This window comes from Excalfactoria chinensis, chromosome 1, assembly GCF_039878825.1.
Source record: "Excalfactoria chinensis isolate bCotChi1 chromosome 1, bCotChi1.hap2, whole genome shotgun sequence".
NCBI classification, from domain to species: Eukaryota; Metazoa; Chordata; class Aves; order Galliformes; family Phasianidae; genus Excalfactoria; species Excalfactoria chinensis.
In genome coordinates, this window is record NC_092825.1 from 56049135 (window position 1) to 56074402 (window position 25268).

General features: G+C 41.9%; 1 protein-coding gene across 7 annotated transcripts in view; it reads right to left on the reverse strand.

Moving 5' to 3' along the window:
- Positions 1–25268, reverse strand: part of LOC140257152 (protein bicaudal D homolog 1) — a 282019-nt gene that overhangs the window by 112299 nt on the left and 144452 nt on the right. For 2 of the 7 annotated variants that reach the window (XM_072346232.1, XM_072346263.1), the window contains 2 exons: positions 22521–22596; positions 11227–17011 (listed from right to left, as the gene is read on the reverse strand). The exons of 1 other annotated variant lie outside the window; for it this stretch is intronic. In XM_072346232.1, coding sequence (XP_072202333.1) covers positions 16924–17011; positions 22521–22596 — 164 coding nt within the window. In that variant the 3' untranslated portion in view covers positions 11227–16923. Of the gene's footprint in view, positions 1–1581; positions 1728–1938; positions 3186–11226; positions 17012–22520; positions 22607–25268 lie in introns of those variants that run through there. 4 more of the 7 variants (XM_072346223.1, XM_072346273.1, XM_072346214.1 and 1 more) reach the window with 3 other exon arrangements.

Here is a 25268-nt window from a genome sequence, read left to right on the forward strand (position 1 = left end):
CAGAAGTGGAATATGGATTATGAAATAAAAATGGAAGGATTTATTTATTTTACATGAGAAAAGCTAAAAATCACCAGTGAGACTCCCCTTTTATTTCCCATGTTTTCAGATGTCATTTCTTCACTTTGTCATTTTCTTTCATAATACAATCATATTGATCAATCACAGCTCAGGAAAGTAGTATGATATTTGTTACCAAAACGCAGGGATACCTGATAAGCAGCATGTTGTTCTCGTCAAAACCCTCACAACCTTCCTGTCACCCAAAAGACAAGAGAGCCTGTACAAGCTATGAGTGCATTGTGTGTACACTTAATAAATACCAATCACCTGCGAGTTTAGTGTGTGCACAGACAAAAAAAGCAACAAGAAAGGATTGTAGATGAGTGTGGAAGTGCTATTCAGGATTCTGGAGTAATGATAAACACCCGGGGCAATGATGAACACCTGGGGCCATTCAGCCTCCAGAAGGTTCCAGGAAGACACTTTCGGTATGTAAAGGGAGGCTATAAGAAAGGAACAGACTCTTTAGCAGGGTCAGGACAAGGTAAAAAGGTCTCAAACTGGAAGAGGGGAGAGTTAGAGTGAATGTAAGAAAAAGGTTTCTTACAGCAAGGGTGGTGAGACACGGGAACAGGCTGCCCAGAGAAGTGGTGGATGCCTCATCCCTGGAGACACACAAGGTCAGGTTGGATGGGGCTCTGAGCAACCAGATCTACCTGTGGATGTCCCTATTCATTGCAGGAGAGTTGGTCTAGGGTCTCTCCTGACTCAACCAATTCTATGACAGCAATTCAAAAGCCTGGTGAAATTGAAGTAAGAAGTAACACCAAAACACAGGGTTCCATTTCTGTTCCATGTTACACGAGGCTGAAATCCATTAGGCCTCCAAGCTACAAATACAGCTGTTAATGCCTTTTTCCAGATGTAAACACACAGCTGTAGCCTTCCAAAGAAAACCCCACCGCAAACAAATTTATGTACATTGCCAACACCATTACCTATTAATGCTGAAAAGTCTCTAGGATAGCCTCTTCTTATTTGTGTATATTCATACCAACACACCTCTTGACTGGGGATTCATGAAGAGACAGCATCCCTTCTCTACGTTTAACCTGGTGTATTCACAGTGAGCATCTGTTGGCGATTTGACTCTGGTTTGACCACTTCGGCCTCTCATACCTATTAAACTGCCCATATCACGCTGGCTGAGCTCCCACAGCTGCCACATCACACAGCCTCATGGCTCACACGCACGGCTGCGTGCATCAACTCGATCCTAAGCCAGAACTTCATGAAACTCCCAAAAGTATGTCTGTGACGATAGCTCCTTTTAACAGTAAGGCCGAGGGGACGCACGACCCTCCTCAGCCGACCGTCTCACGGTCTGAACGAACTGCGGAGCACGGCAGGTCCCGCAGCCGCCGCAGGGCAAAGCTGGCGGCCCCGGGGCGGGGCGGGCACGGTGCTGCGTCTCACCGCTCCCGCAGCCCGAGGGCTGGCAGGATTTAACGAACGCCCATTCGTTCATCCCGTGCCGCCCCCAGCCCTCTCCTGCGGAACCACCGAAGCCATCGTTACCTGCGAGTGGGCTGCGGGCGGGCTCCCCCCGCGGGGCGACGGCGGTGCGGGTGGGCGCCGCTCCGTTGGGAACGGGGCCGAGGCCCGGGGTGGATTTCCTGCGGATGGCCACCCGCCTGAAGTTGATGCCGTCGGCTCCGCTCATCCTCGAGACGGGGGAGAAGGCAGAGAGAAGAGGCAAAGTGAGAAGCTCAGCGCCCCTCCCGTCCGCCGTCCGGCGGGACCCGCATCGCGCTGGGGGAGCGTCCCCCGCCCGCACTGCGGCTCCGGCCGCCACCAGTGCCGGCTCTCACCTGCCCGCAGCTCCCCACCCCTTCCCTCCCCTGGCCTGGCCCTGCCCTGCCCTACCCGCGGTACCTGCCCGGCGCCTGCCGCACCCCCGCCGACATGGTGAGCCCGCGGCCGCCGCCCAGCCCGAGCCGTGAGGAAACTTCCCTGGGCCCGCTGCTGCCACACGGCTCTCCTACGAGGAAGTTGAGGCGGCGGGCGCTGCACCTGCGCTGCTTCCTACCGGCCTTCCCCGACCAACGCCTCTTCCTCAGAGCGGCGGGTTCACAGGAGAGTAGGGCTCCCTCGGACACGGCTGGTGTGGGAGCGCAGCGCTTGCTCAAGCGAGTTGAGGGCTCCCCATGTCGCTGCTGTTTGTTTCTCCTCGCCGTATGCTGCTTTCTGTCGTCCTTCAACTCTGAACTGCTTTGTCTGGAAGGAGGCTTAGGATTGCCTGTAGGACTGATCAGTGTACGTGGAAGAAATTGGCCATAACACATCACCCTTCTTCTGACGAGAATATTCTCAAAGACATTTATCACTTAAAAGCGAGTTTTGATGCCAGGGACAGATCTGTAATACTCACATCAATAGTAATTCTAATTAATGGGGCTCATTCAGGCCAGAGCTGCTCCCTCCCACCTCTATGCATGCTGTTCTTGAACATCTCCACCTCCCTGGGCAGCCCATGCCACTGCCTCACCACTCTTTCTGAGAAGAAATTCTTTCTAATATCCAACCCAAAAGCAGCTATGCTTTTGTGAGACCTGCCTTTGGGTTCACTTATCTACCAACAGTGCCGGAAGGCTTCCATTCTTCTGCTTAACTGGGACACAGTGCTTGGAGGAAAAACATCCGCACTTTTGCCACCTGTGACTGGAGGGCTGCTGTGCACAGGATGAGAGCCTTTGGGTCTGTCAGGAGTTTGTTCAGTGTTTTGGTCTGAAATCATTCTCTTCCACAAGCTGGTCAATGTCCTCTCTTTCATTCCCAAGAGAAATGAAGTAGTCAGATCACCTTCCAGATTTTGTGCTCCTGTAAACACTGGGTTTTCCTTTTGCAAACATATAAAGAAAAGCTGTGACTCAGAGGTAAAAGACTGATTTATTTCCTGACTTCAGTTACCTGACATGGGCCGGGCATATGGAGATGAATATACCTGTGTTATGAAGAGTATTTCTTCAGGAAGTACACAGACTGACTTCCTTGTGACAGGAGAGCAACACATTCCTCTAAACTCTGTACAGTTAATGGGTATGTACCATGGATCAATCATTAACTTCTTCAAATAAGAATCTGGTTCGAGAAGGCTGGCGCACACTTAATTCTTCATCAGAACACTGAGCATCGAGTGGTCTTCACAACTACTCATTAAAGCATGGCCAAGGGAAGAGAGGCAGAGAATTTCTCATTAGTATTTCCCAAAGCACTTCGGTAAGGAGGCAAGGATCAGCCGTATTTGACAGGGAAGGAAATGAGGTACTAAAGGGAGAAGTTATTTGTTCAAAGTTGCCCAAAATGTCAGTACAGCAACAGAACACAAACCAGTAGTCCATGGGATGAAAACAAGAATGAAAATGGAAGACCTTTCTCTGTTTCTCTTACATACAATAACTAAACTGATCTCAACCCAAGTATCGCCAGCTGCTCACCAGCTAATCATTAAGCTAGGCATAATTATCACTTATTCTTAAATCTTGTACTTGCGTCTTTAAATATGGAGTTCTGCTCGTGGAAGGAAAACAGGCAAGGAGGCAAGGACAAACACACCCACTGCAGAAATCCTACCCAAATGGTATGAACTATGTTAATTTTGTTTTCTATGATGTTATCGGGGAGTGGTAACTTATTCCAATGTCACTGGAAAATAAAGGTCACTTTGGAGAACCCCTGTAACTGCGCTGTGACATCAGGAGATCAGCCACAAGCTCATTCTCTCAAGAAAAACTGTTCTTTATCAAGACACTGAGCAGTGAGCTGACAGTCAATGACAGAAGAAAGTCATGCTGACAGTGAATTTGTGGTCATTTTTTTAGAGGATTTGGAGACCAGCACAAGCTTCTCACAGCAGCCGGTTGTTTCTCCTCCCTTCAGTTAGCTGCAGCACAGACCTGGGCCAGCTGGTTAAAGCTGGCTCTGAGCTGCTGCATGCCAGCAGCACGTCCGTTCTGCCTGCTTTCACTTGGCAACAACTGGCCTACCCTTCTGGCATGCCCTTCCTTCTTCCTTGTACACTGCCCTTGGTTTCACGTGTTCTTCATCTCTGGGGAGAGATGGAGGGACTGTGTGAGCAACAGGAATAACACCTTTCTAAGCATAGGAAGTCAGAGATGCTATCTTGAAAAACTTCACTCCGAAAGATCAAAAATTTAGTGACTATAGGAAACAGGATCTGAGGACAGAAAACATTAGGTTAGCTTAACCACAGAGAATGCAGCCAATCCCTGCTTAAAACATATGACATAACCCAGCTAAATGGTCTGCCTGTGTTGTACCACCCATCCTAGACAACATGTGGGAAGCATCACAGACTCCTTTGCTGTATGGCAAAAGAGTTAACCAGTAAACCACTGCTAAGCCAGATTTGAGTGTAGGCTATAGCTAGGCCATCTGGCTCTAAATCTTTCTGTGAGGGTGGTGAGAAATGCAGTGGTGGAAAACAGATTTAATTACTCCTATTTGCATGTAGGAGGTACAGTACGTACCCCGTGGAAGTCCACAGAGGTGCAGAAGGTAACAAGTTGTAGCCCCTCCCCCCCCCAAAAAAACCAGCACAATACTGACAGAGCACTTCTGGCAAGTGAAAGGCTTGAAATCACTTATCTCATGCTGCTGGATCACCAAAGCATTCTGGAAAACAGGCAATTTTTCTTTAGTTTATTAAATACTTCATTTGTATGCAAGATGTTGCCCACTCTTTGTGCCAACCTTTACTTCTAATGGAAACAACCTTCAGAAGACTGCATTTGGCTGCTTATGTGAGACTGTTTCCTCTGTTGTGTTCGGTCAATTTTCCTTATTTCTGCTGAAGTTTACCTTTATTTTCATCTGAATTACAGTAAAAATCTGTTTGTCTACCTTACCTGTTTATCTTTTCCCTTGCTTTAGTTTCAATTCGTACTTCCTCATGCTGTAACTCTTAGTAAATCCGCATAACAGCATTTTTAGAGCATTAATCTACACCCTGAGAAAGAATAAACAAACTTGGCACCTCACTGAAATGACTGTATGATTCAAAGCATTACACATACCTCAGAGTACCTTATTTAAGGCTGATGTGGACAGTACCTTCACCGGGGTCTGACAGAAAAAAAATGCCATTGTCCGTTGGATATGAACTAAAAATCAATCTGCACAACTATTCTGCTCTTATGAAACCCCAGCTGGAGTACTGTGTCCAGTTCTGGAGCCCCCAGCACAAGGACATGGAGTTGTTAGAGCAGTTCTGGAGGAGAGCCATGAAGATGATCAGAGGGCTGGAGCACCTCCCCTATGAGAACAGGCTGAGAGAGTTGCAGCTTTTCAGCATGGAGGTGAGAAGGATCCATTGAGACCTTATAGCAGCCTTCCAGTACCTGAAAGGAGCCCACAGGAAAGCTGGGGAGGGACTTGTTTTAAGGGCAGGTAGCAACAGAACAAGAGGAAATGGCCTTAAACTGGAAGAGAGTAGACTTAGACTAGGTATTAGGAAGGAATTCTTTACAGTGAGAGTGGTGAGACACTGGCACAGGTTGCCCAGATAGGTTGTGGATGCCCCCTCCATGTAAGCATTCAAGTCCAGGCTGGATGGGGCTTTGCACAGTCTGGTCTAGAGGGAGATGTCCCCCTGCCTGTAGCATGGGGGTTGGAACCAGTTGATCTTAGAGGTCCCTTCCAACCCAAACCATTCATGATTCCATGATAAAATGCAGCTTATAATACAGAAAATCCATACTCATAAAGCCCTGCCTAAGCCAGGGAACAGCTAACCGTGTATTTTGCATTCCCTGTGAACTGAAGATTCAAACCTGTTCTGCCAGCAGTAAAAGAGAAGAACTGATATGCCAGAAGATAGAGTAGGATACTAATTAAAGAAGAATCTCATGCATCTCAGGCCCTCATGCACATCCCAGATGAAAATTCTCTTCTGATGGCAGCAGCAGCAGCGCAACACACAAAGTAACTGCAGAACAAGCAAGTAAGCGTGAGGGAGTTACTGAGCCTCAGTTAAATCAGCAGGCAAACATAGGATCCAGCCTTCAAGGGCAAAGTGAATTTCAGCCTGAGGCTGTTGACTCTGTCTTAGTCCAGGGAATGGTTTATAAAGATTAGAGGGACTCCAGCCTTGTGTTTGTTCCCTGTGCAGCACCCAGCGTGTGTCAGAACAAGAGGACACTCTGGATTTACTGCAATACACTGGCTTACATAAAAAAAAAAAATACATCCAGCTGTTTAATATTTACTCCTCAGCATAAACTATCTCTTGGGACTGGTTTGACTTCCACATGAGAAGCAGCTGCAGAGTCAATTAGGAGCCACATATGAGAAGTAAGCCATAGCAAGAACTCCAAAGCAAGAAAACAGCCAAATCCTAGGTATTTACTGGAGCAGAAAGAAAGAAAAAGGATGAGTAGGTAGCCATCAGAAGAAAAGCCAAAGCAATTTATTTTAGCCCAGTCACTAACATTCTTAATACAGCTCTCCTGTTTTATCCTAATTGACTGTGTGAAATAGAACACTGCCCTGTTGTCATCAGGTGCCCTACCAAAGGCAGTCACTGGGGACCAACCAGCAGCAGGATTTGTTGGCTTCCAGACACTTTAATGAAGAACCCTGTTGAAACCCTACAGCCAGGGTTTCCTTCTCTACCATGCAAAAGACCACCAGATGAATGCCAACAGGTAGTTCTGTGAGAGAAGCACTGGGACAATTAAAGGAAGAAACATTCCTGCTCCGTACAGCCTCCATGCTAACCGCATCTTACCCTCTTCTTTTGCTATGCAGAAATAGGTCTTCTATCGTAAACAAATTCTTGGAGTTTACAGAAATGGTGCTGAGAAAAGGGTATCCCATATATCCCTTAATTCTGCTGCTTAGAGGGGTAATTACAATTTAATTAGTTTTGTTAGATAAATCTTTCAGACTGGCATGCCCTTAACAAGACTAATTGCTTTTAGAGGTCTCAGAATATTCTTCATTATCACCACCACGGGTTAATTAAATATATTTCCCCCTATCCAATTAGTATCGGATATTCAGACACCATTAGCAACAGTACTTGAGCTTTGATTTAGATTGACAATAGGTGAAACCAATCTTCTGGAAGGTTATTTTAGCAAAAGGGAAAGAGAAGGCAAGGTGTGGCTGAGGAAATATCATGCTTTCTGTTTCTCCTTCTGCAGCAAGTCTTGACCGCTGCTCGTGGCTTGAGATGAGATTATTTGAAGCAAAGACTCTGAAAAGGACATAAATGTTGGCCCCCTTCCTCTTTTAAATTCTCTTTTGCATACCAATGTCACAAATAGCACTTCATACTTCTACTTTTCAATAGATTTTTGGGAAAAAAACACATCACAAACAGATCTTCCCTCCAGAGATCTAACAATTCCTAATTTTGGAACTCACTCCTTCAAGTTCTGCAGCATGCTTCCAAGGCTTTACTCACTGCAAACGGGCCTATCTTTACCGTACTGAAATGCTCCACATTTTTACATTCAAGCATAAACACAACTAAGCATAAATGCATGGGTGAGGGGTGCTCTGAGCATGGACTGAAACTATAAACACAACAAGGTTGGATGGGGCCCTGGGCAGCCTGCTCTATGACCAGATCTGGAGGTGGGTGGCCCTGCCTGTAGCAGGGGGATTGGAACTTGATGATCCTTGGGATCCTTTCCAAGCCAAGCCATCCTACCATTCTATGATTCAAAAAACCCAGACTCTTAATTTGGTCTCAGTCACAGATACGTGCTCATGATTTTGAGCACAGTCTTTAAGGGAATGCTGTCAACTTACAGGAAGCCCACATTCTTTACCAGAAAAAGAACATCTACATTCCATTGCGCTAACAACATTAGAAGAAGAAACGTTTTCCAATGTTTAGGCAGTGTTATCATCTTGGGTTTAGTGAGTCAGATTGCCTTTTTAGTTTATAGGCCTGACACAGTCAGAAGGAAGGCGTAGGTCTAAGGATATTAAAACAGGACTGTTGATGTTAAACCTTAGCTATTTATAGTAAGGATCTATTAATACCAAGCACTGCCGGGACAGGGAACCAGCTCTGAATGAACCCAGAAGCTACAGTAACATAGCTTCTATAGCAGGGGCCTAAAACTGGCTGACAATACATAGTCACCACATCTAAAAACCACTCGCTCTTCATATGTATGCAGTGCAGATACAAGCAGAGAGGTAGAGAGTTATGTGTTAAGAAACTTGGCTCATCTTAAACACTGATGGTGTTTTTCATCCTCTCAGTCTCAATTTCTGTACCTGAAAGTGAGAGATAACAATACCCATTTCACAAAGATGTCTCAAGAATTAATTAACACACAGAGAACGCTCTAAAGATAAAAAGAGTCACTTTGCATTTGGCTTAGATAACAGGAGCCTTTGAAAGCAGTTGTGGCTCCACAGAGGCATTTCATTTTTCTGTAATGCAGGACATTGAGATTGCTGGTATTTGTACGCAGTGCACTCTTTTGTTTGAATTTTTCACTTGGCCTGACTGAATTTGAGTCACAAACTATCTGCAAAAACGTTTTTCAGTCACATCTTCATACTGCACAAGGTACTGCATGTTGTGGCCGTCATCTTCTGATCTCCTCTACATAACTGAGTGCTCAAAAACCAGATGGAGACATCTCAAGTACCAGACAAGCTCTGCTCCAGCCTGAGGATCTCTTTAGATCAAACTTAAAGCAGTGAGCTGGGAGCCATGTCCATTCACTTGGGGCAATCAAGTTTCCCAACCAGTTTGGAATGATATGGCTCAGAACCCACCTGATTTCTTAAGTAACTTTCCTGTGTTCTAAGGCCTGATGATAGCAGCCACTGAGCCATGAAGGACAGCTGTCACTTCACCTTAGAACACTAATAAGTTGTTAGTAGGAAAACTTCCCTTGGATGGATCAGTTCAAATCATCTGAGCTTACACAGAGGCTGTATGTCCTTGAAAGAGCTTTCCCATCTCTATAACAAAGCACTTTAGTCTAGTGTAGGTGGATAAAAGATGGACGCTGTAAACACAATAGTTTCTCTCTGGTTCCTTTACATCCCCCCTCTTCTGTGAGGATGAATAAATATAGGGTTCAACCTTCTGCATTCAGGATGTCATAGAATCATAAGGTCATTAATGCTGGAAGAAATCACTAAAGGCATCTAGTTCAACCATCACCCATCACCACCATGCCCACAAACCACATCACTCAGTGCCACATCCACCCATTGCTTGAAAACCTCCAGGGACAGCAGCTCCACTACCTCCAATATGATCTCCAAGGGAACACTGCTTTCCCATGTTGTATTCCTAACCTTTAAACCTCTTCTATGGAGCTGTATCACCAATACCATGTTCTCAACTATTTTTATAATCAGACACAATTAAGTTTTTTTTCTAGAACTGGTCATCCAACCTCATTCCTGAAGTCAGCTTCCATATGGCACGAAAATTTATAGACAATAAGTGAATTATATGTTTACTAATTTACTGCTCCATCATTCTTGCAAAGGTCGGCGTTTTTTACAGGATCATTTAGCTTCCACTGAGTTGTCAGCTGTAGCGCTACGCCTTCTTTCTGTGGAAAAAATAGGACTTTTCCTTCAGGCAATTACTCAGACCATCCTTTGAGAAGCAAGCAGTGGTGCCTGTGCTTTTAGCACACCTGGCTTTATCCCAAATAATATATGTACTCTGGGAAAATATTATCTATTCTAGCTCCAGCATTTAGTTCTATTTATACGACTAGTCACAGACTGCAAAAAAAAGTAGTGGATGCCAGGCTCTTCAACATGTCCCTCTATTATTAGTACCTTTGTTCTCATTTATAATATCCTGAAATCAGGGTTTAAGCACTGCTCAGAATTATGCACCATTTCTGTGAGCCTAACTTGAGGAGCCGGCGGCCTGTCAGTTGTCTGTAGCACTGAGAGGTGAACCACGGCTCCTGCCGTCTTCAGCCACAATTGGGAGCGCTCTGCATTTCTCTGAACACAGCTGCAGGATTCAGCCAGGAACAAGAACATACAGCGATAACACTGGTGAACTTGAGCTCCAGGATCTTCTCCATTATCATCTAGCACATTTATTTACAGTAAATGCAGTAGTTCTACTTATCAGAAGTCCCCTCCCACTCCAGAACATGAGGTAATGGCGCTCCCCGAGGGAAAGACTATACAAACATTTTCTCTGGAACTTGAAGAGATATTTTTAGGTTAAAAACGCATGCAATTTTAAACTCAGACCATTTCATTGACCTTACTTACAGAGCTGCCTCCACCAGAGCTGAGCGGGACCACTTGAAGAGATGATTCAGAGAAAGGGGCAGGAGCAACTGGGGTTAGTTTCTCAAGCCAACTTAGCCATGGGAACGTCTACAGAAGTAGCAACCCTCTGCAGAACTGCTTTCAAGACAGATGCACTCAGGAAGAAAAAATTCCGCTTTCTCTCTTACTTATTCTTAGAAAACCTTTTCACTTACAAAAAAGAAAAGAAGGGGGGGAAGAATGCCTGGCAGATGAAAATCCTACCTCAAACAATCACGCTTCTGCTAGGATGATCACAAAACACCTTGCCCAGGCCACTTTCTAGAAGTTACATGTTTGCTGCCTCTCGGGGACTCCACGAGCACTGAGGGTCACAGCAGGAGCTGTAGCAGCCACCCGCCCACCACGGCTACATACCTGAAACACCACAGGCCTGGCTGCTGAAGGAGTGATGGCCACAGGCCCACTTGCTGCCAAAGCCAGGCACTTTGACAAGCAAAAAGAGGTGCTTCTAACCTTAAAAATGCAGCCACAACACGCTCTACTGCACACAGCAGTCCCAGCCCAGTTTTGACTTCATCACTTCTTTTGCTTACCCATTCCCTGACAGTAGGGATTTGCATCTTGCACAGCACTCTTGTAACTGAGACCTTATACAGACATTGGAGCAGTGTGGAGAATACTCAAGATCGTTGAAAGCCCTATCTGGTGAATCAGTCTTCACCATCTCCTCAATCTCAGGAAATAGAAGAGGCATCTTTGATTTAGTTTTGATTCCCCTTGATATTTCCTTGCCCAGTTCCCTTTCATTCGGGTGCCTTTTCCATTCACAGTTCTAGGCCTTCAAAACATAAAACAGCACAAGCAAAGACTGCAAACTGATAGTAATACAAGTAGACCAGACGGCGTGGAGTTAAATGAACAAAAATGGCCAGTTTATTCACTGGAACAGTTATGCATTACACTGTAATTTTAATAGAAACATAAAGACGTAGGAATCAGTATATTGGCTTCTTTTAATTGTTCCCTTCAGCACTAGAGTGTTTTTCCCAACCATTTGGCTGCATGATCACATTACACATGTACGAGCACAGACTTTATGAATCCTTCACAAGGAGTTAATCTACAAGGAATTACATGGGAATTACTTCAATTTTCAAAAACAAATGATGCATTTTCAGAAACAAGGATTATTTAACTAGTTTGTTTGTTGTTTTTTTTTTAGCAAAAAGTAGCAACAATGAGAGTTTCCAATATTCAGTCTTCAGCAAATGAACATACGTACTTTTATATTCTTCACCATCTAGAAGCACTCCATCATTTGATCCCAAGAAGGCAGGACAACATAACATCAATTCAGTGTAGGAGTAGCTGAGTTATTACAGCAGCAAACATACAGTATATAAACTTGTGTTTGTCACAAACTCCACCAGTGTTAAAACTCTTGTGAAAGGAACACAGCAATCCGTATGGTTCATCAGATACAGAACATCATGCAAATGATAACATTCAATAGATTACAAAAGTCACAAAACATCAGTTTCCGTTTTATTTTTTTCTTTTAAGAAATTAATTAACCCTTTAACAGTCAAGCCATAGGGCTGGAAACCAATGGGGGCAATAACAAATAAGACAGACTTAGTTTATCCACTGGCATAGCACACACAACCATACCAGTGAACAGGGAAAAGCAAACAAACACCAACAAGCTAGATAACTTATTTCTTAAGCACATCTGATTGAGTAACAATACAGCTATCAAATTCATCTACTACAAGTTTTTAATCAATCATTTGCATTGATTTCCAAAGCGTTCTTCAAATCAAGTCACTATATAATTTAATTCACAAATGCAGAGGGAAAACAACCAAACATACTCTTCCCTGCTATTTCTTTAACAGTGAATAATGATAAACTGAACAGATATGGAGCTTCATGGAAAGACATTTCTGAAACACAGGGCCCTATCACCCAGAGTCTGCTCTGGCTCCAACCCTTCCAGTCATACATGTGAATTACTTCCACCTGTGTTACCAGGGCTGGCTGTGTCCCCTCACCAGGTGCTCAGTCACTGTTTTAGGCTGTGACCTAACAGTTCCCATACAGATCCAATACAGATTTAAGACATATACCTCAGAATGAAATATGAAGTCTTGGTGATAGCCTCCTTGCCTTTTTAACATGAGGAGTATGTAGATCACACAAGAAATAAGAATTTTCTGGCTTAATTACGGATATGGAAAAGCTACATGATGTTAAGAATCTCAAGCACATATTTTATATTGCATATTTAGATGCATTTGTGCCTGAAGATGGAAAGCTATTGCCATTTTTTTTTCCTTTTCCATAGGATGCTTAATTATACTTAAAAAACAAAGAAACAAACAAACCCTTTAATGGTTAGAAAAATCTGAATACTGGATATTCCTTTCAGACTCACTCCACACACAGCAAAGGAAAACTGAAGAAAAGCGACTGGAATTTTTCAAGAGGCATCAACAGTAAGTATCATACTTCAAAGGTAAAACATCAGCGCCTGCCATTTTCAAACAGAGATTTCCTATATACTAGGTGGATGGATATTTTCCATCAAAGCAGGCAGACAGATCTCAGAAGGGCTCATGTAATCTACACCTGATGGTGACGACAGTGGTGGTCAATCCAGCTGTGGCAACGCAACTCTTGTCATTAGCGCTGCACGCTGAACAGTAAGGTTGGTATCAAAATAAGGGCACAGACCTGCAGGTGTCCTTAGCGGTGCGATGGGAACTGGGCTGTGTTTTACAAACAGCTGCACTGCAGTGTTTGCAACACACCCAGCACGAGCAGCCTCCACATGCCAGGTCACATTTCCTAAGTAAGGTTATATTTCATAACAGTGTTTTCATTCACTCTTAAATGTAGTAAATGGCTTAAACACATTAACAACCTCTTCTAATCAGAAATAAACCGAAGGTCATCCTGGCATTAAAACTTGCAGCGTTACATTAATTACAGCTCAATCTATAAAACCTACTGTACAGCCATGCTTACGCTCAGTTACCATGAAAAATGTGGATGGAGAAAGCACAGAGGTGCCAACCTGTCAATCAGATCGATCAGAACGGATACCACCACTGCCTCCACTTTGAAGCCAGAAACTTCCACGCAATCAGCATGAGAAATTATAATAGTTCGTCTTCCTGTAAAAGCCTCCATTAAACTTCTGATAGAAAATATATTTTCCATACTATTACATCTCACAGTTTATATTTATTTATTCATCTCCTCCCCCCCCCCCCCCAATTCAATACACACCCTATAAACAATTTCCAGAATTGTACCATTTCTCTCAGCAATTAAAACTAAAGCAGAAATGAAAATGCTCTTTCAAACGCAAAGAATCATAGAGAACAAAAACTTCATTTCAGGTATGAAAATCAGAGCGGAACTTGAATTCCTTCCTTCCCGTGCAGGACACATTTCTGTATCTCTGAGCACATACGTATCCTTTTTAGTTACTCTTTAATAATCAGAATAGGTAACACCCCACCATAAGTCACTTCTAAATGGGTAAAGAAAGTAGGTTTTGAAACTCAAACCAAAACAACCCCAAACAAACAGGCTTCTGTGTCTGTTTTTTGTCTGTATGTAAATATTGCCTACAAAATGGTTCACAGAGTTGCATGCTGTCAATCGCTGAGTAAAAGAAAGAAAGAAGAATTTATCATCTCAAGTTCAAGATATGCATTTTATTTTGTACTGGTTAACTGACAAAAGTTGTCCCCGGGGACCTACACAGTTTTATAACTTACAATGCAATAACTACAGCCATTTGTACATTTAGATTGGTTTGTTTCTAGATCTCTTCGATTTCCAACATTTACTTGCTTTATTACATATTAAAAAATGTAAATTGAAAACTTAGAAATGAAGAATTTAAAGCTTAAGAGGATAAAAAATTTAATAAACCCACTTAGTTCTATAAAACAGGGCCACAATTTCTATACCATTGAATGCTGTTTCATAACTCTTAATCAACATGGACACACCGGTATGTTTCAATTTCCCAAAGTTGCTCTGCAAATCACAATTGGAAACAAATACGTTACCAAACAAACATTCCACTACAACATTATTATTATTTTTTTCCCAATATATTCATATCTATATAGAAAAAAAATGCATTTCACTGAATTCCTGTTGAACTAAAATTCAGGGAATATGTTTGATTTGGATATGAAAATAGGAGAATCTATTCCATGTAACTGCAATAACTCTATTCCATGTGCAACACAAACTCTTTTTCTGCTTAACCATCAACAATAGCTGTCCTTATTGGTCAAAGGCATCAGCACTGTTTCAGAAGATAACTACACCCAGGCCAGTCTGCAAGGTCAGGAACTGTGAGGTGCTCATGGGAGGCAGCATTTGCCTCCAACAAAAATGGTTTTGTTGTTGTTTACTTTTCAGTAAAAATCAAAATAGCAGCTAATATTCATATCAAACAATATGATTGAGCTGAATGAGTTTTATCTGACTTTTCTCTGACAAGACAACATGGAGGTTAAGCGTGACACTAAATAGTTATGTAAGTGTATACAAGAAGAACCACGTGAACTGCATGGTAAACCTAAGCAGAACACTGCCGAGAGTTGTCTGTTCAATCTGACCAGAATTTGATGTCAGTTTGTTCCTATTTTCTTCACCTTTGACTCTGAGTGTTTTGTTACAATAGCTCAGCTCCTTTGCCAAGGCTACAACTGACACACACCGTTGATTACAGAGAATATTTCTATTTACAGCACCTTCATTACTGGTACCATGGAAATAATAATTATTAGGCACACTGATTGGTCACTGATTCTTTCCTCTGCTGATGTTTTGTGTATCATAACATTTGGTAAGCACTGTTTCTAACAGAAGCCTGAGTTCATTTTCTCAGACTCAGGCAGAATGTGAAAAATTATTCCGACCATATCTGCAGCAATTTTTGCCCAACTGCTCTGTATCTTAGACTGCGTCGTGTTTCCCATTTGTAAATCATACTTGAACTGCAGAGAAGGAATAAAGACGTGGAAACATCTAAGCCTTTGTTCTGTAAATAAATTAAGGCCACCTGACAAAGCAAGGACTGCTAACTACCAACAGGCAGGCAGCAATGAAGACTTCTATATGATGACTAGATGAGAAGCCCCAGAGATGCCAAACCATTACGGCTTAGCAGCTTACCTTGCTGTCAGGTACTGTGCAAAGTAAATTTTGCTATCCTTGACTTTGTTCTGAAACTTGCTATTAAAAAAAAATAATAATAATTAAATAAATAAAAGAAAGAGAAACATTAACAACCCAACAAATTATTCAGCTTTTACAGGAAAGAATCTTTAACTAGGAGCACTGTGCACTGTTGCAATAGAGTCTGTGTAGTGTAGATCACCTGAGTATTTGTCATAAACTGACATGAGCTAAGGTTCTGTATCTGTTGATTTTTGGCAAGGAAAAAATGCACTGAAGTCCTGCTAGCTTTGATCCACACCGTTAATTAAGCCTACCTGCAGGAGTTATTTCACCTTAGAATATTTCACACCGAATACCTGCAATCTCACCATTTATACTAGTCTTTCAGGGTAAGGCCTCAAGCTAGTATCCTGAATATGGGAGCAGGAAGAAAAGAATGTTTTTAATTAGCACACAACATTATATTTGTTTTAGATTATCTTTTTTTTTTTTTTTTTTTTTTTCTCAGATACCAAATAGAAAGTAACCCCAAAAAACAGCACCAATTCATCTACTTGTCTGAAATGCAAAAAGAGAATTACAATGCAGCAAAACAGAAAACAAACCAACACGCCATCATCCTCTCAGCTCCTTACGCTGAATAATAATCTTCCAGTGAAAAGCCCGAACAAAACCAGAAGCTAATGAAATGGGAGTTAAAAAACAAGTGCATAAACAGTATCAGTGCAGCAGCAAAATATACAGTCATCACTAACATTTCAATTCAACCCACTGCCAGCATTTTTGTGCAATAAGAATTGGCCGTGTGCTGGCCAATACAACAAGCCTCTCTTTAATATTAACACAGTCATTTTTCACTTCAGCTATTTCTGCTTGTTTAAAAAATAAAAAAGAATTAAATACAACTCTTGCAAAAAAGACTGCATTTTATAAACACAAAATTATGGTGCAAATAAAGTAAGAAGGAAATATCACACCCTTAATGACAAAAGAAAATGTGAACTGGTTCCTATGGCTGAACTCAGAGGTTATGAGGGTAGGGTTTAGTAACATACTTTATTAATATTGGCTTAAGTCTCTCATTATTCCAGAGGTAAAGCCAAGCAGCTGGGAGGAACATTTCTGTTGAGATATTAAATTTCACTACACTTTAGTTGTGATAGTAAAGTTTGAATACAATCAGAGGAACCATAAAAAGTCTTCTCGATAGGTTGGGCTCTGTGCTTTGTGTTCTTCTTCTCAACCTTCCCTCAGTTGCCAGAGCAGTGGATATGAATCCAGACTTATCGATGCAGCAACAAGGCAGGATTGTCTACCCGCTCGCTGGGAACAACCCGAACCTTTGTTGCACGTGCTCCACTCTGTTTGCGTTTTCTCTTACGTTGCATATGAAGATTAGGGGTAAGGAGGAGGCTTAGAGAGACAGTTGAGAGGGGCACACTGAGAGCTGGAATGTGGCTGCTCTTCTGGAAGAGCACTAGGACTGAAAATTAGAAAGAAAAACAAGTGCTTAAAATACACGGCAAGGTTTTACGTGCATGTAAGTTATAAAAGGCTGGAAACAAACTCTAAAAGGTGAGGAAAACTCATCTCTAAATCTGCATCCTCAGATACGCAGCATAAAGAAAGAAAATCCCCAGCATGCACATGTTTAGCAACACCTGGATGCATGACATGACATGGTGTAGACAGCCTGCTTGGCAGTTCACAACACACACATATTGCTGTTTGCATGCTCTGATGAAAAAATGCTTTGTAGAGAAATGAACACACCTGTGAAAAGGGGAAGCAAATTTGAAGGGTGATTTGCAGTCCTGATGTGAGGGTTAAGAATTATTTATTTATATACAGATGATCAACTGCTCTAGGAAAGCGCCAACGTGGAAATCAGGTTTCATCATTTTGTGAGAATGTCGTCTCTTCCTGAATGTGAGCTATGAACTATGACATTCAAATAACTACAGTTAACATGAACACAACCCCACTCCTTGGTGCACAGTTCCATAACGTTCAAGCCAAGCTTCAAATACACAGGTTTGCTCACTTAGCTCAGCAGTGTATACTGTGCAGCAGCAGGCAATGCAGATGCTGCTCAAGTGAGGCCCAAATCACTCCTCAGCCTTGGCCCATCCTGTCTTATGAAGGTGAACTTCAGCTTATCTAGCTGATGCCAAGCTAAGTGTCAGCCATTAAACTTTTGCAGTAAGCATATGGCAAAGCAAGATTCCAAAGCATTATACAAACAAATGTAATCTACTCAAAAAAATACGTCTCAGAGTAGGCTGCTTTTTTTTCCCTTAATCCTTCAAGCATTCTATGGTCTTGAAGTTATTCCAAGCTCAATATGTGATGAATCACAATCAATTCACAGCCCTGTCTTCAAGAAAATCTGCTTTTTTCCATTTTCCTTCTTTAAAATTTGTGCATATTATCTCTGCAGTACAGACTATTGAGTGCTGGCTGAAGGCACGCAATTAGTCTACTGCTGGAAATGAATCAATCTGAAATGCCAGAGGTATCTGAAAGTCTGCCATTGGAAATGCCAGCAGTACTGAAAGTGTCTGTAGTTCTACATACAGGAAACACAGAAACGGCACTGCACTTCCCGAGACAGAAACGAGTGTGTACCACTGCCATTAAGAAAGCAGATGGCAAAGTCTACGTTTTCAAAGCAAGGGAGCCCAGGAGATTACACCCCAAAAATCCACAGGTATTGCAATTCAACAGGAGCTGGAGCCCCTGCACCTCCCAGGCTTCTTTGAAGATCAGAAACTTGCACGTCTGAAGTTAAACTCCGCTTCATGTTTCTGCCCCTGAAGATGAGCTGCCTGATGACAGAATGGCTGGTAAGTGAGTTACAGGAGCTCAGGACCTCACAGGCTCCATTTTGAATTTGGCTGAGTGAGTCAGTCCCGAAGCATTGACTGCTTTTTAGGACTATGACTCCTCAGTTCATATATCATCTAAAACTACCCATCTAGGCATAAATATTTCATTCAGAATATTTTGAAACTTACTAGTTGAGCTTATTTAATCAAACACTCTAAGAAGACACCAAGCCCGTGGTCTCTAAGTATTTATTTCCATGGCTGTAACCATCTTTTTGTTCTGTCACATTCTGCAACATACCAGTACGGACAGAGAACCTAAAGAGGGATCTGAGAGATCTTTTCCTACTCTTCTCAAATGAGTCTGTCTCAAGAGCATCTGGAGATGGACCCAAAAGGTCTGCATTTACTCTAGAAGCTATCCACTCATTAAGAGCCATATCCAGGCTTCATCGCCTCCTAAGCTTTCAAGATAGTATTTAAGAAAGAACTACTAAGTCCTTCAGAGAAATTGAAGTGAATTAAAACTTTAACATGGCACATGTGGGGAAGGCAAACAAGATGGTCATGTTACTCTACAGAGATTGCCTTGCTCTCCTATGCTGCTGCCCCATTTTATTTCATTTCTTTTCCTCAGAAGGACTCTTCTAATTGTCAGAAAGCAATAGAAACCCAATTGTAACCTTTCTCAATAGCAGAGGTATGGTCGTCTTTTGGGGCTTTCTTCCTAGCTTTAAAAATAAACAATGATGAAATAGCTTCAAGAGAGAGGACTGTTGAGAAAATGGCCATACTTAAGACTGGTTTTGTGCAGTAATGACCTGAAATGGAACCTCTGAAAGAAGTAGAATTCTCCTCTATACACGTTCAGTCTCATTAGCATTCTGGCATTAATTTCAGCACAAAATCAACCTTGACTGCAAATACTGTAATAAAAACCATTCCAGAATATGATCCATTTAGGAAGCACTATGCTTAGAATTGCATCCTTTTTTTCTTCACATTAATTCTGTGTTGCTTCTCACTTTCTAATACAAGTATACTTCTGTCCACAAAATGAATTGGAAACTTTGTCTCACCATTCTCTTTTCAACCGATAACAAATATTAGGGGCATTGAGAAGAGAAAAAAAATTACACGGTTATCAGTATAGGCACCGTGGCAGCAACATACATACACCCATCAGTTACAATCCGAGTAGATTTGAATCTCATCCTAACACGCTACTGCTGCGCTGCCCTCCTTTCAGAAGAACAATACACCCCGTTTGGTTATGCAGATTACTGCAGCAATATCTCAACAAAAATTGCATTATCCGTCAAGCAGAACCAGGAAGTGACACACGGCATGCAGGGTGCTTTTTATGGCAGGATGGGTGATGGTGGCAGCAGGTCCTTGAGCTGAGCTATCAGGTACATTGACAGTTGCAGGCAGTAGAGGATGGCAGGTGAGATAAAGAACACGAAGCAATAGAAAGACATGGAAGAACCTAAAGCTGCTGACTACGAACTGAGAATATTGTTATATTTCTGCCCAAAGGATATCTGCTGCTTTTTAAATATTTCTGTAATTCTCTCTTTAAAGGCTGCTATCATTTGGGAAGATATTGATTCAGTTGATGAATATGGCCCATGTAATTTTTCACGTTGCTGTTATTGTCTGGCTTTAAGCAGCTCTCTCCCCTCCCAGAAGTCAAAAAGCTCATCATATATTTCTAAAATCAATTGAAAAATGTCATGCAAAGCCCTTTGGTGTTAGTAAATACTCTACTGCTTCTTAAAGACATCATTCACATGCAATAATTTCTGGCATAGGTTGTAACTGTAACGAATCAGCAATGGAAAATACAAACAGACCAGTGATATTTTCAGAATGCAGCCCTTTCTTGTGCATTTTACCTTATTCATCTTCAATCTTATTTCCTTAACACGTAGCCCTACTTTTTATTTCCTATTTTCCATGAAATGATATTCCTTACAGAATTCCTTATAGAACAATGAATGTTGGTTTAACTTGCGGTATCAGGACTTCTATTTTGTTTCTTATTGTTTTTTAGATAACTTGGGCCTAGCATTTGGTCCAAAGACAGACACATTCTTGTAGACATTGGATGACAGTATTATTTTAGTCACGTGCAATATAATACATGAAACAGGCAGCTAGTGATGCCAGGAAGGGGTGAATGTCATCCATTACTTTTCAGGGTAGGCCTACATCTGGTTGCTTGCCCACAGTTCTGGACCTAGAAACTGAGGTGAGGCATGGAATGCAGAGTGAGCTTCTCACGCATTGCTTCATCCGTTTACTTTGAAAATCTCTAACAAAAGGTTCCCCTAGATTATCCGGATCAGGTTCTAGCAGAAACATGCAGGCACGAGCAAAAAGACAGACAGATGTACAGCTAAACAAGTTGACTACATGTATCTTGGAATTCCATTCGGCTTCCATCTGCTCTTAGCTTTTCCAGTGAGGATCCCCCAAACCTACGCACTGACATCAGCACATTTTCCCAACTACTGTGAAAAACCCAGAGATGCACAAGTGCCATTTAAAAGTCATTTTAAATGTGCCATTTTAAAGTCATTTAAAAGACTTAAAAAATAAGCATAGCTCTCTCTTAAAATGGGTGACTTTAGTGCTGGATACAGCTTTAATACAATGCCTTCCTCATGGAGCATCGTTGTATGATTGAAACAGTTGTGCTACACCAGGAGGGTCTCTAAAAGGAGGAAGGACATCGCAAACTCCTGCCTTTGTCCTCTCCTGGGAATAGAGAACCTGAACAAACTCACCTAACTGGTTCTTAAAAAGCCAGTGATTTCTACTCCAGATTTCAAGTATTTCATTTAAAACACTCACAAGCTCGTGCCATCGTACTCTGTTGAACTGAGTCTGTTGTTATGTTTCACAGCTTTACAAGGCAATGCAGTTATGTGGCCAACACAAGGAAGGCATCAATGCTGATATATCAAAAGCACAATGGTGCTTTTACTTAACCAGAAAAGTATCAACATAGAGATAAAAAATTATAGTCCTTTAGAGGTCAATAGTTCAGATAAGTATATCGGTATGAGTTCTTTGTAGGATGACTGATCTGAATTTTAAAATATATTAAGCATACTACAAAATTAACCATTTTAAGTGCCGTTGTTGCTTCCTGTATACTACGATTTTAGTTTGGAAACATGACAAGAGGGACTTCTTGACCAACATATCCAGCTCTGATTGTGGCCAATTTCTAACTGAGGAAGCACTTGGGGACAAACATGAAAGCCCTGAGGCTTTCCCTTGGAATGTGCCCCTTTCTGCAGGTTAATCTGCCGAACAAAGCAATGCCTGCCAACAAGTGCATAGCAGTGTTAAGTCATGTAGCTCTTCCCTTCTGAGAAGGATATTTAAAACCGCAGAAGCAATAGTTTGCTAGCATTTAGGGGAGGAATCATGGAGAAGCACATATGAAGAGGCTGTTCCAAGGCTGTTGGCAGACCTGTGAACTGGCAGGAGTGCTCAGCAGTGCCTCATGAGCAGCCTGAAAGTGCAGCCAATCCCTCCTCCAGTTTGCATTATTACAGAAGGCTTCTACACATGAAGTTTAGCGTTCTATGGGAAACAGTTTCATTGCAAATAGGGCTGTAGATCAGCTGGGTCGCTACAGATCAGGGTAAGGTCTAAAAAGAATGGAAACTGTTTCAAATGAGAAGTGACTGTGTGCACAGGACATACTATGAACTGATAAAAAATGTATTGCCATCTCTTTTTTTCTTGTTTTTTGTGCCTGCTGAGGTATCTCACATACCTTTAAAATGCCACCTTACAAAAATGGAAATCTGTGCCCAGCCCTAAAAATCAAGTTCTCCCTTTAAATAAATGTATCTAGCAACATAGTAAAATCACTGCTGTTTTGGCAACATGGAGGAACTGCAAAAAAATAAAGAACAAATGCGGGCTGTAAGATACAACTTTGCATTCTTTTAACATTTTTGCATCGATGTACGTGCATGGATCTGTGGTTCGTGTTTGTATTGTCACTGCAGAAATCATCACTGTTGCTTGAGGTGCTATTAGTGAAGAACTGTAGCAAAGAGGTTTTGAACAAGGAAGACGAGGGTTGTCGCAGACATGCATGCAGCTATGTGCAAAGAGAAAAGAGTTAGTTTGGTTTACCTGACATTCTGGCAATCTGGCCCCCTGGCTAGTTGTGAGCCGTGTGGCGGTATGGAGGCAGCAGGCTGCTGACAATCTACAAGAAACTGATAAATTAGACATATATACAGAGAGATTACAGAGCAAGGGGTTAGTAACAGCAATACACAGGCTGTGCATCTGATGGAGAGATTTAGTGAGGAATGTTGGTGTGGTTCCTTATCTGACAGAAACACCTTTTTCCTGATAGCAGTAACATCAGTTGTTGCCTATTTATTTATTTATTTATTTATTTATTTTCAGAAGCAGTGAAGACATTTACATTTGTCTTCCCTTAACAATAGCAATTTATTATTTTAAACAGACAGCTGTAATGGGCTGGATTCGGGATCTAAGTTTAAACCTTATACCCATCATTCTTCTGCAGATGATAAAGTTGTTTTGCTCACATCTAATATAAAAAGTGTCAAAAAAGCTACCCAAAATTTCTCCGAGGAACTTATATCCCTAAAGCAGTTATTACAGATGCCATCTCATGAGAAAAAGTTTGCAAGAAAGTCTTCACAACTTCTAAACAGTGCTTTTGACAATGTCTTTTCGTATGGAAACAGCAGGTCTAAGAGAAGTAGCTGAACATGAAAAAAACCTGCTTTGGGGCTCATTATTTTCTATTATGATTCACAAGTGTCAAAATAACTTTTCTCCACATTAATCTAGCCACAGCTTGCATGACTCACATTGTCAGACAGCACACACCTCAGCATCCTTCTGAGCATTAGAGAGATTCAGACCACCTGGAGAACTACCGGAGATGGCTTTTTGTCTCTAGCGCTGTTTGAGATCTATTGTTCTCAACCTAACCATTCAGTGGGAAGGAGTGAGATAAATTGAAATGATCAAACTTCATGTGATAGGAAAGAATTTGATTTCCTGGTTGCTGCTACTTAAAGCTCAATACCAGTAACCTTTTCCCTTTAGAACACGGATGGCCCCTGAAATGCATTTCTATTCTTTGTCTCAGTCAAGTGGATGAATCTGTGAGTAATCTACTGTCAGGAGCCTAAATGATAACAGGTACAGCACAGAGCAGTGTAGCTTCCCACAGAGTGAGCATCAAATCCAGCACCACAACATTTCTTTTCTTTATGAGACCAGAACGCTTCTCCTTGCTTCCTATGAAAATCCGTGCTGATCTCCAGTGGGTGCAATCAAGCATAACCAAATCATTAGTTTCTTCCTACTTCAGACAGCAGGAGAGGGTTTTGGTTATATTCTCAAGTACATAGATAACTACTTCAGAAATATTTATGTACAGCTACTGCAGGCAGCATTGTGTCAAGAAGAAGAGGAATAAGAAAGGATATTGTGCCATTCTCTCATATGCCAAGAAGGTCACCATGGTCCTCGCAGCACTGGAATGCAAGAGCTTACAACCCATATAGACCCCAATAAATGAAGGTCACTTCAGCACAAAGCTTAGTTGAATAGAAAGTGGGGCCTGACAGACAGAGCAGCCTGTAAATACAGAAGGGAAATGATGGCCAAAGAAAAAATTAATGTCGTATTCTAAACAAACTATTTTGCAGAAGTCCAAAGCAAAGTTTTCCCCAACAACTTATAGGAGATAGTGAGAGAAAGAAGACAGCAGAATGCTGTGTGATGAGAAGGTCTGGGTAGGTTTCATAAATACAGAAGAAACTGTTCTATCAGGCTTTGCCAGGAATAATGCAAATGCCTGATTTACGATCCTACTCTAATATCTCAGACATCCTGCAAACATTTTATGGAGCCTCTTCATCTGCTAGACTTGGCAGAGCACACAAATAGAGTCAGATTCTGCAGGCATCATGCAGCCTGGGTAAGAAATGTTCAACATAAGCAATCTCCCTACTTCGCATGGTGGTAGTTCTCACTGGTGTCAGCAACATGCATAGAACCTGGCTCACCCTCAGCCACACCTGCAACTAGTAGCCCATGTGATTTAAAAAGGCCAAACTGTTCTTCTACATTCCTTCAGAGTGAAGTATGTGAGCACTGTGCAAGGAAAGAGTTAAGCAGAATGCATATGGCTTACACGTACACATCTGAAATTCAAAGAGGCTCCTATCTACTTAAATCCAAGCAGCTGTGCCAGAGCTAACTTTATTCCTTCTGTGTTTAATCCTTTTAAATGTTCTGCTGGATTTGCAACCCTATTATTTAAAGCCATGACAGTCGTGAAATGACTTCTTGTCATCGGTGAAAACTGGAAGACAGCATTTGGTCTTTTTGCTCCGCTATGGAAGTTCTGCTTGTGTCAAGTAAAAGAATGCTCTCTTCTGAAACACTCTACTGAAGATTAATAGCTTCAAACATGCCTTACTGCCACATGCTATAAAGACAAGGAAAGTCAGACATGCTAGTACGAAAAAAAGATTAAAAAGTGAAATGACTGAGGCTGTAGGAGCGTCAATCTAGCTACCGAATGGAAGGACAGGTTGACATTTCTGTAGGAAATACTTGGGAAGCAGAAACAGATTATATATGGCATGACCTCAGAGAAGAGCACTGAGTTATTAAATACAAACTGTTCTGTTTCGCTATCATTTCCACTTGCTGTGAGGCAATGAATGGCTGGGACACGATACAGGCTGTCTGAGCTCCTAAGAACCCTTTAAAGACTCTGTGAGACTGTGGCAAAGAAATGCAAGTCAGTGATTATCTCCATTTCAATCACAAAAAGCAAAGAGGAGCTATGCTACAAACAAAAAGGACGCGCCAAATTTTAAT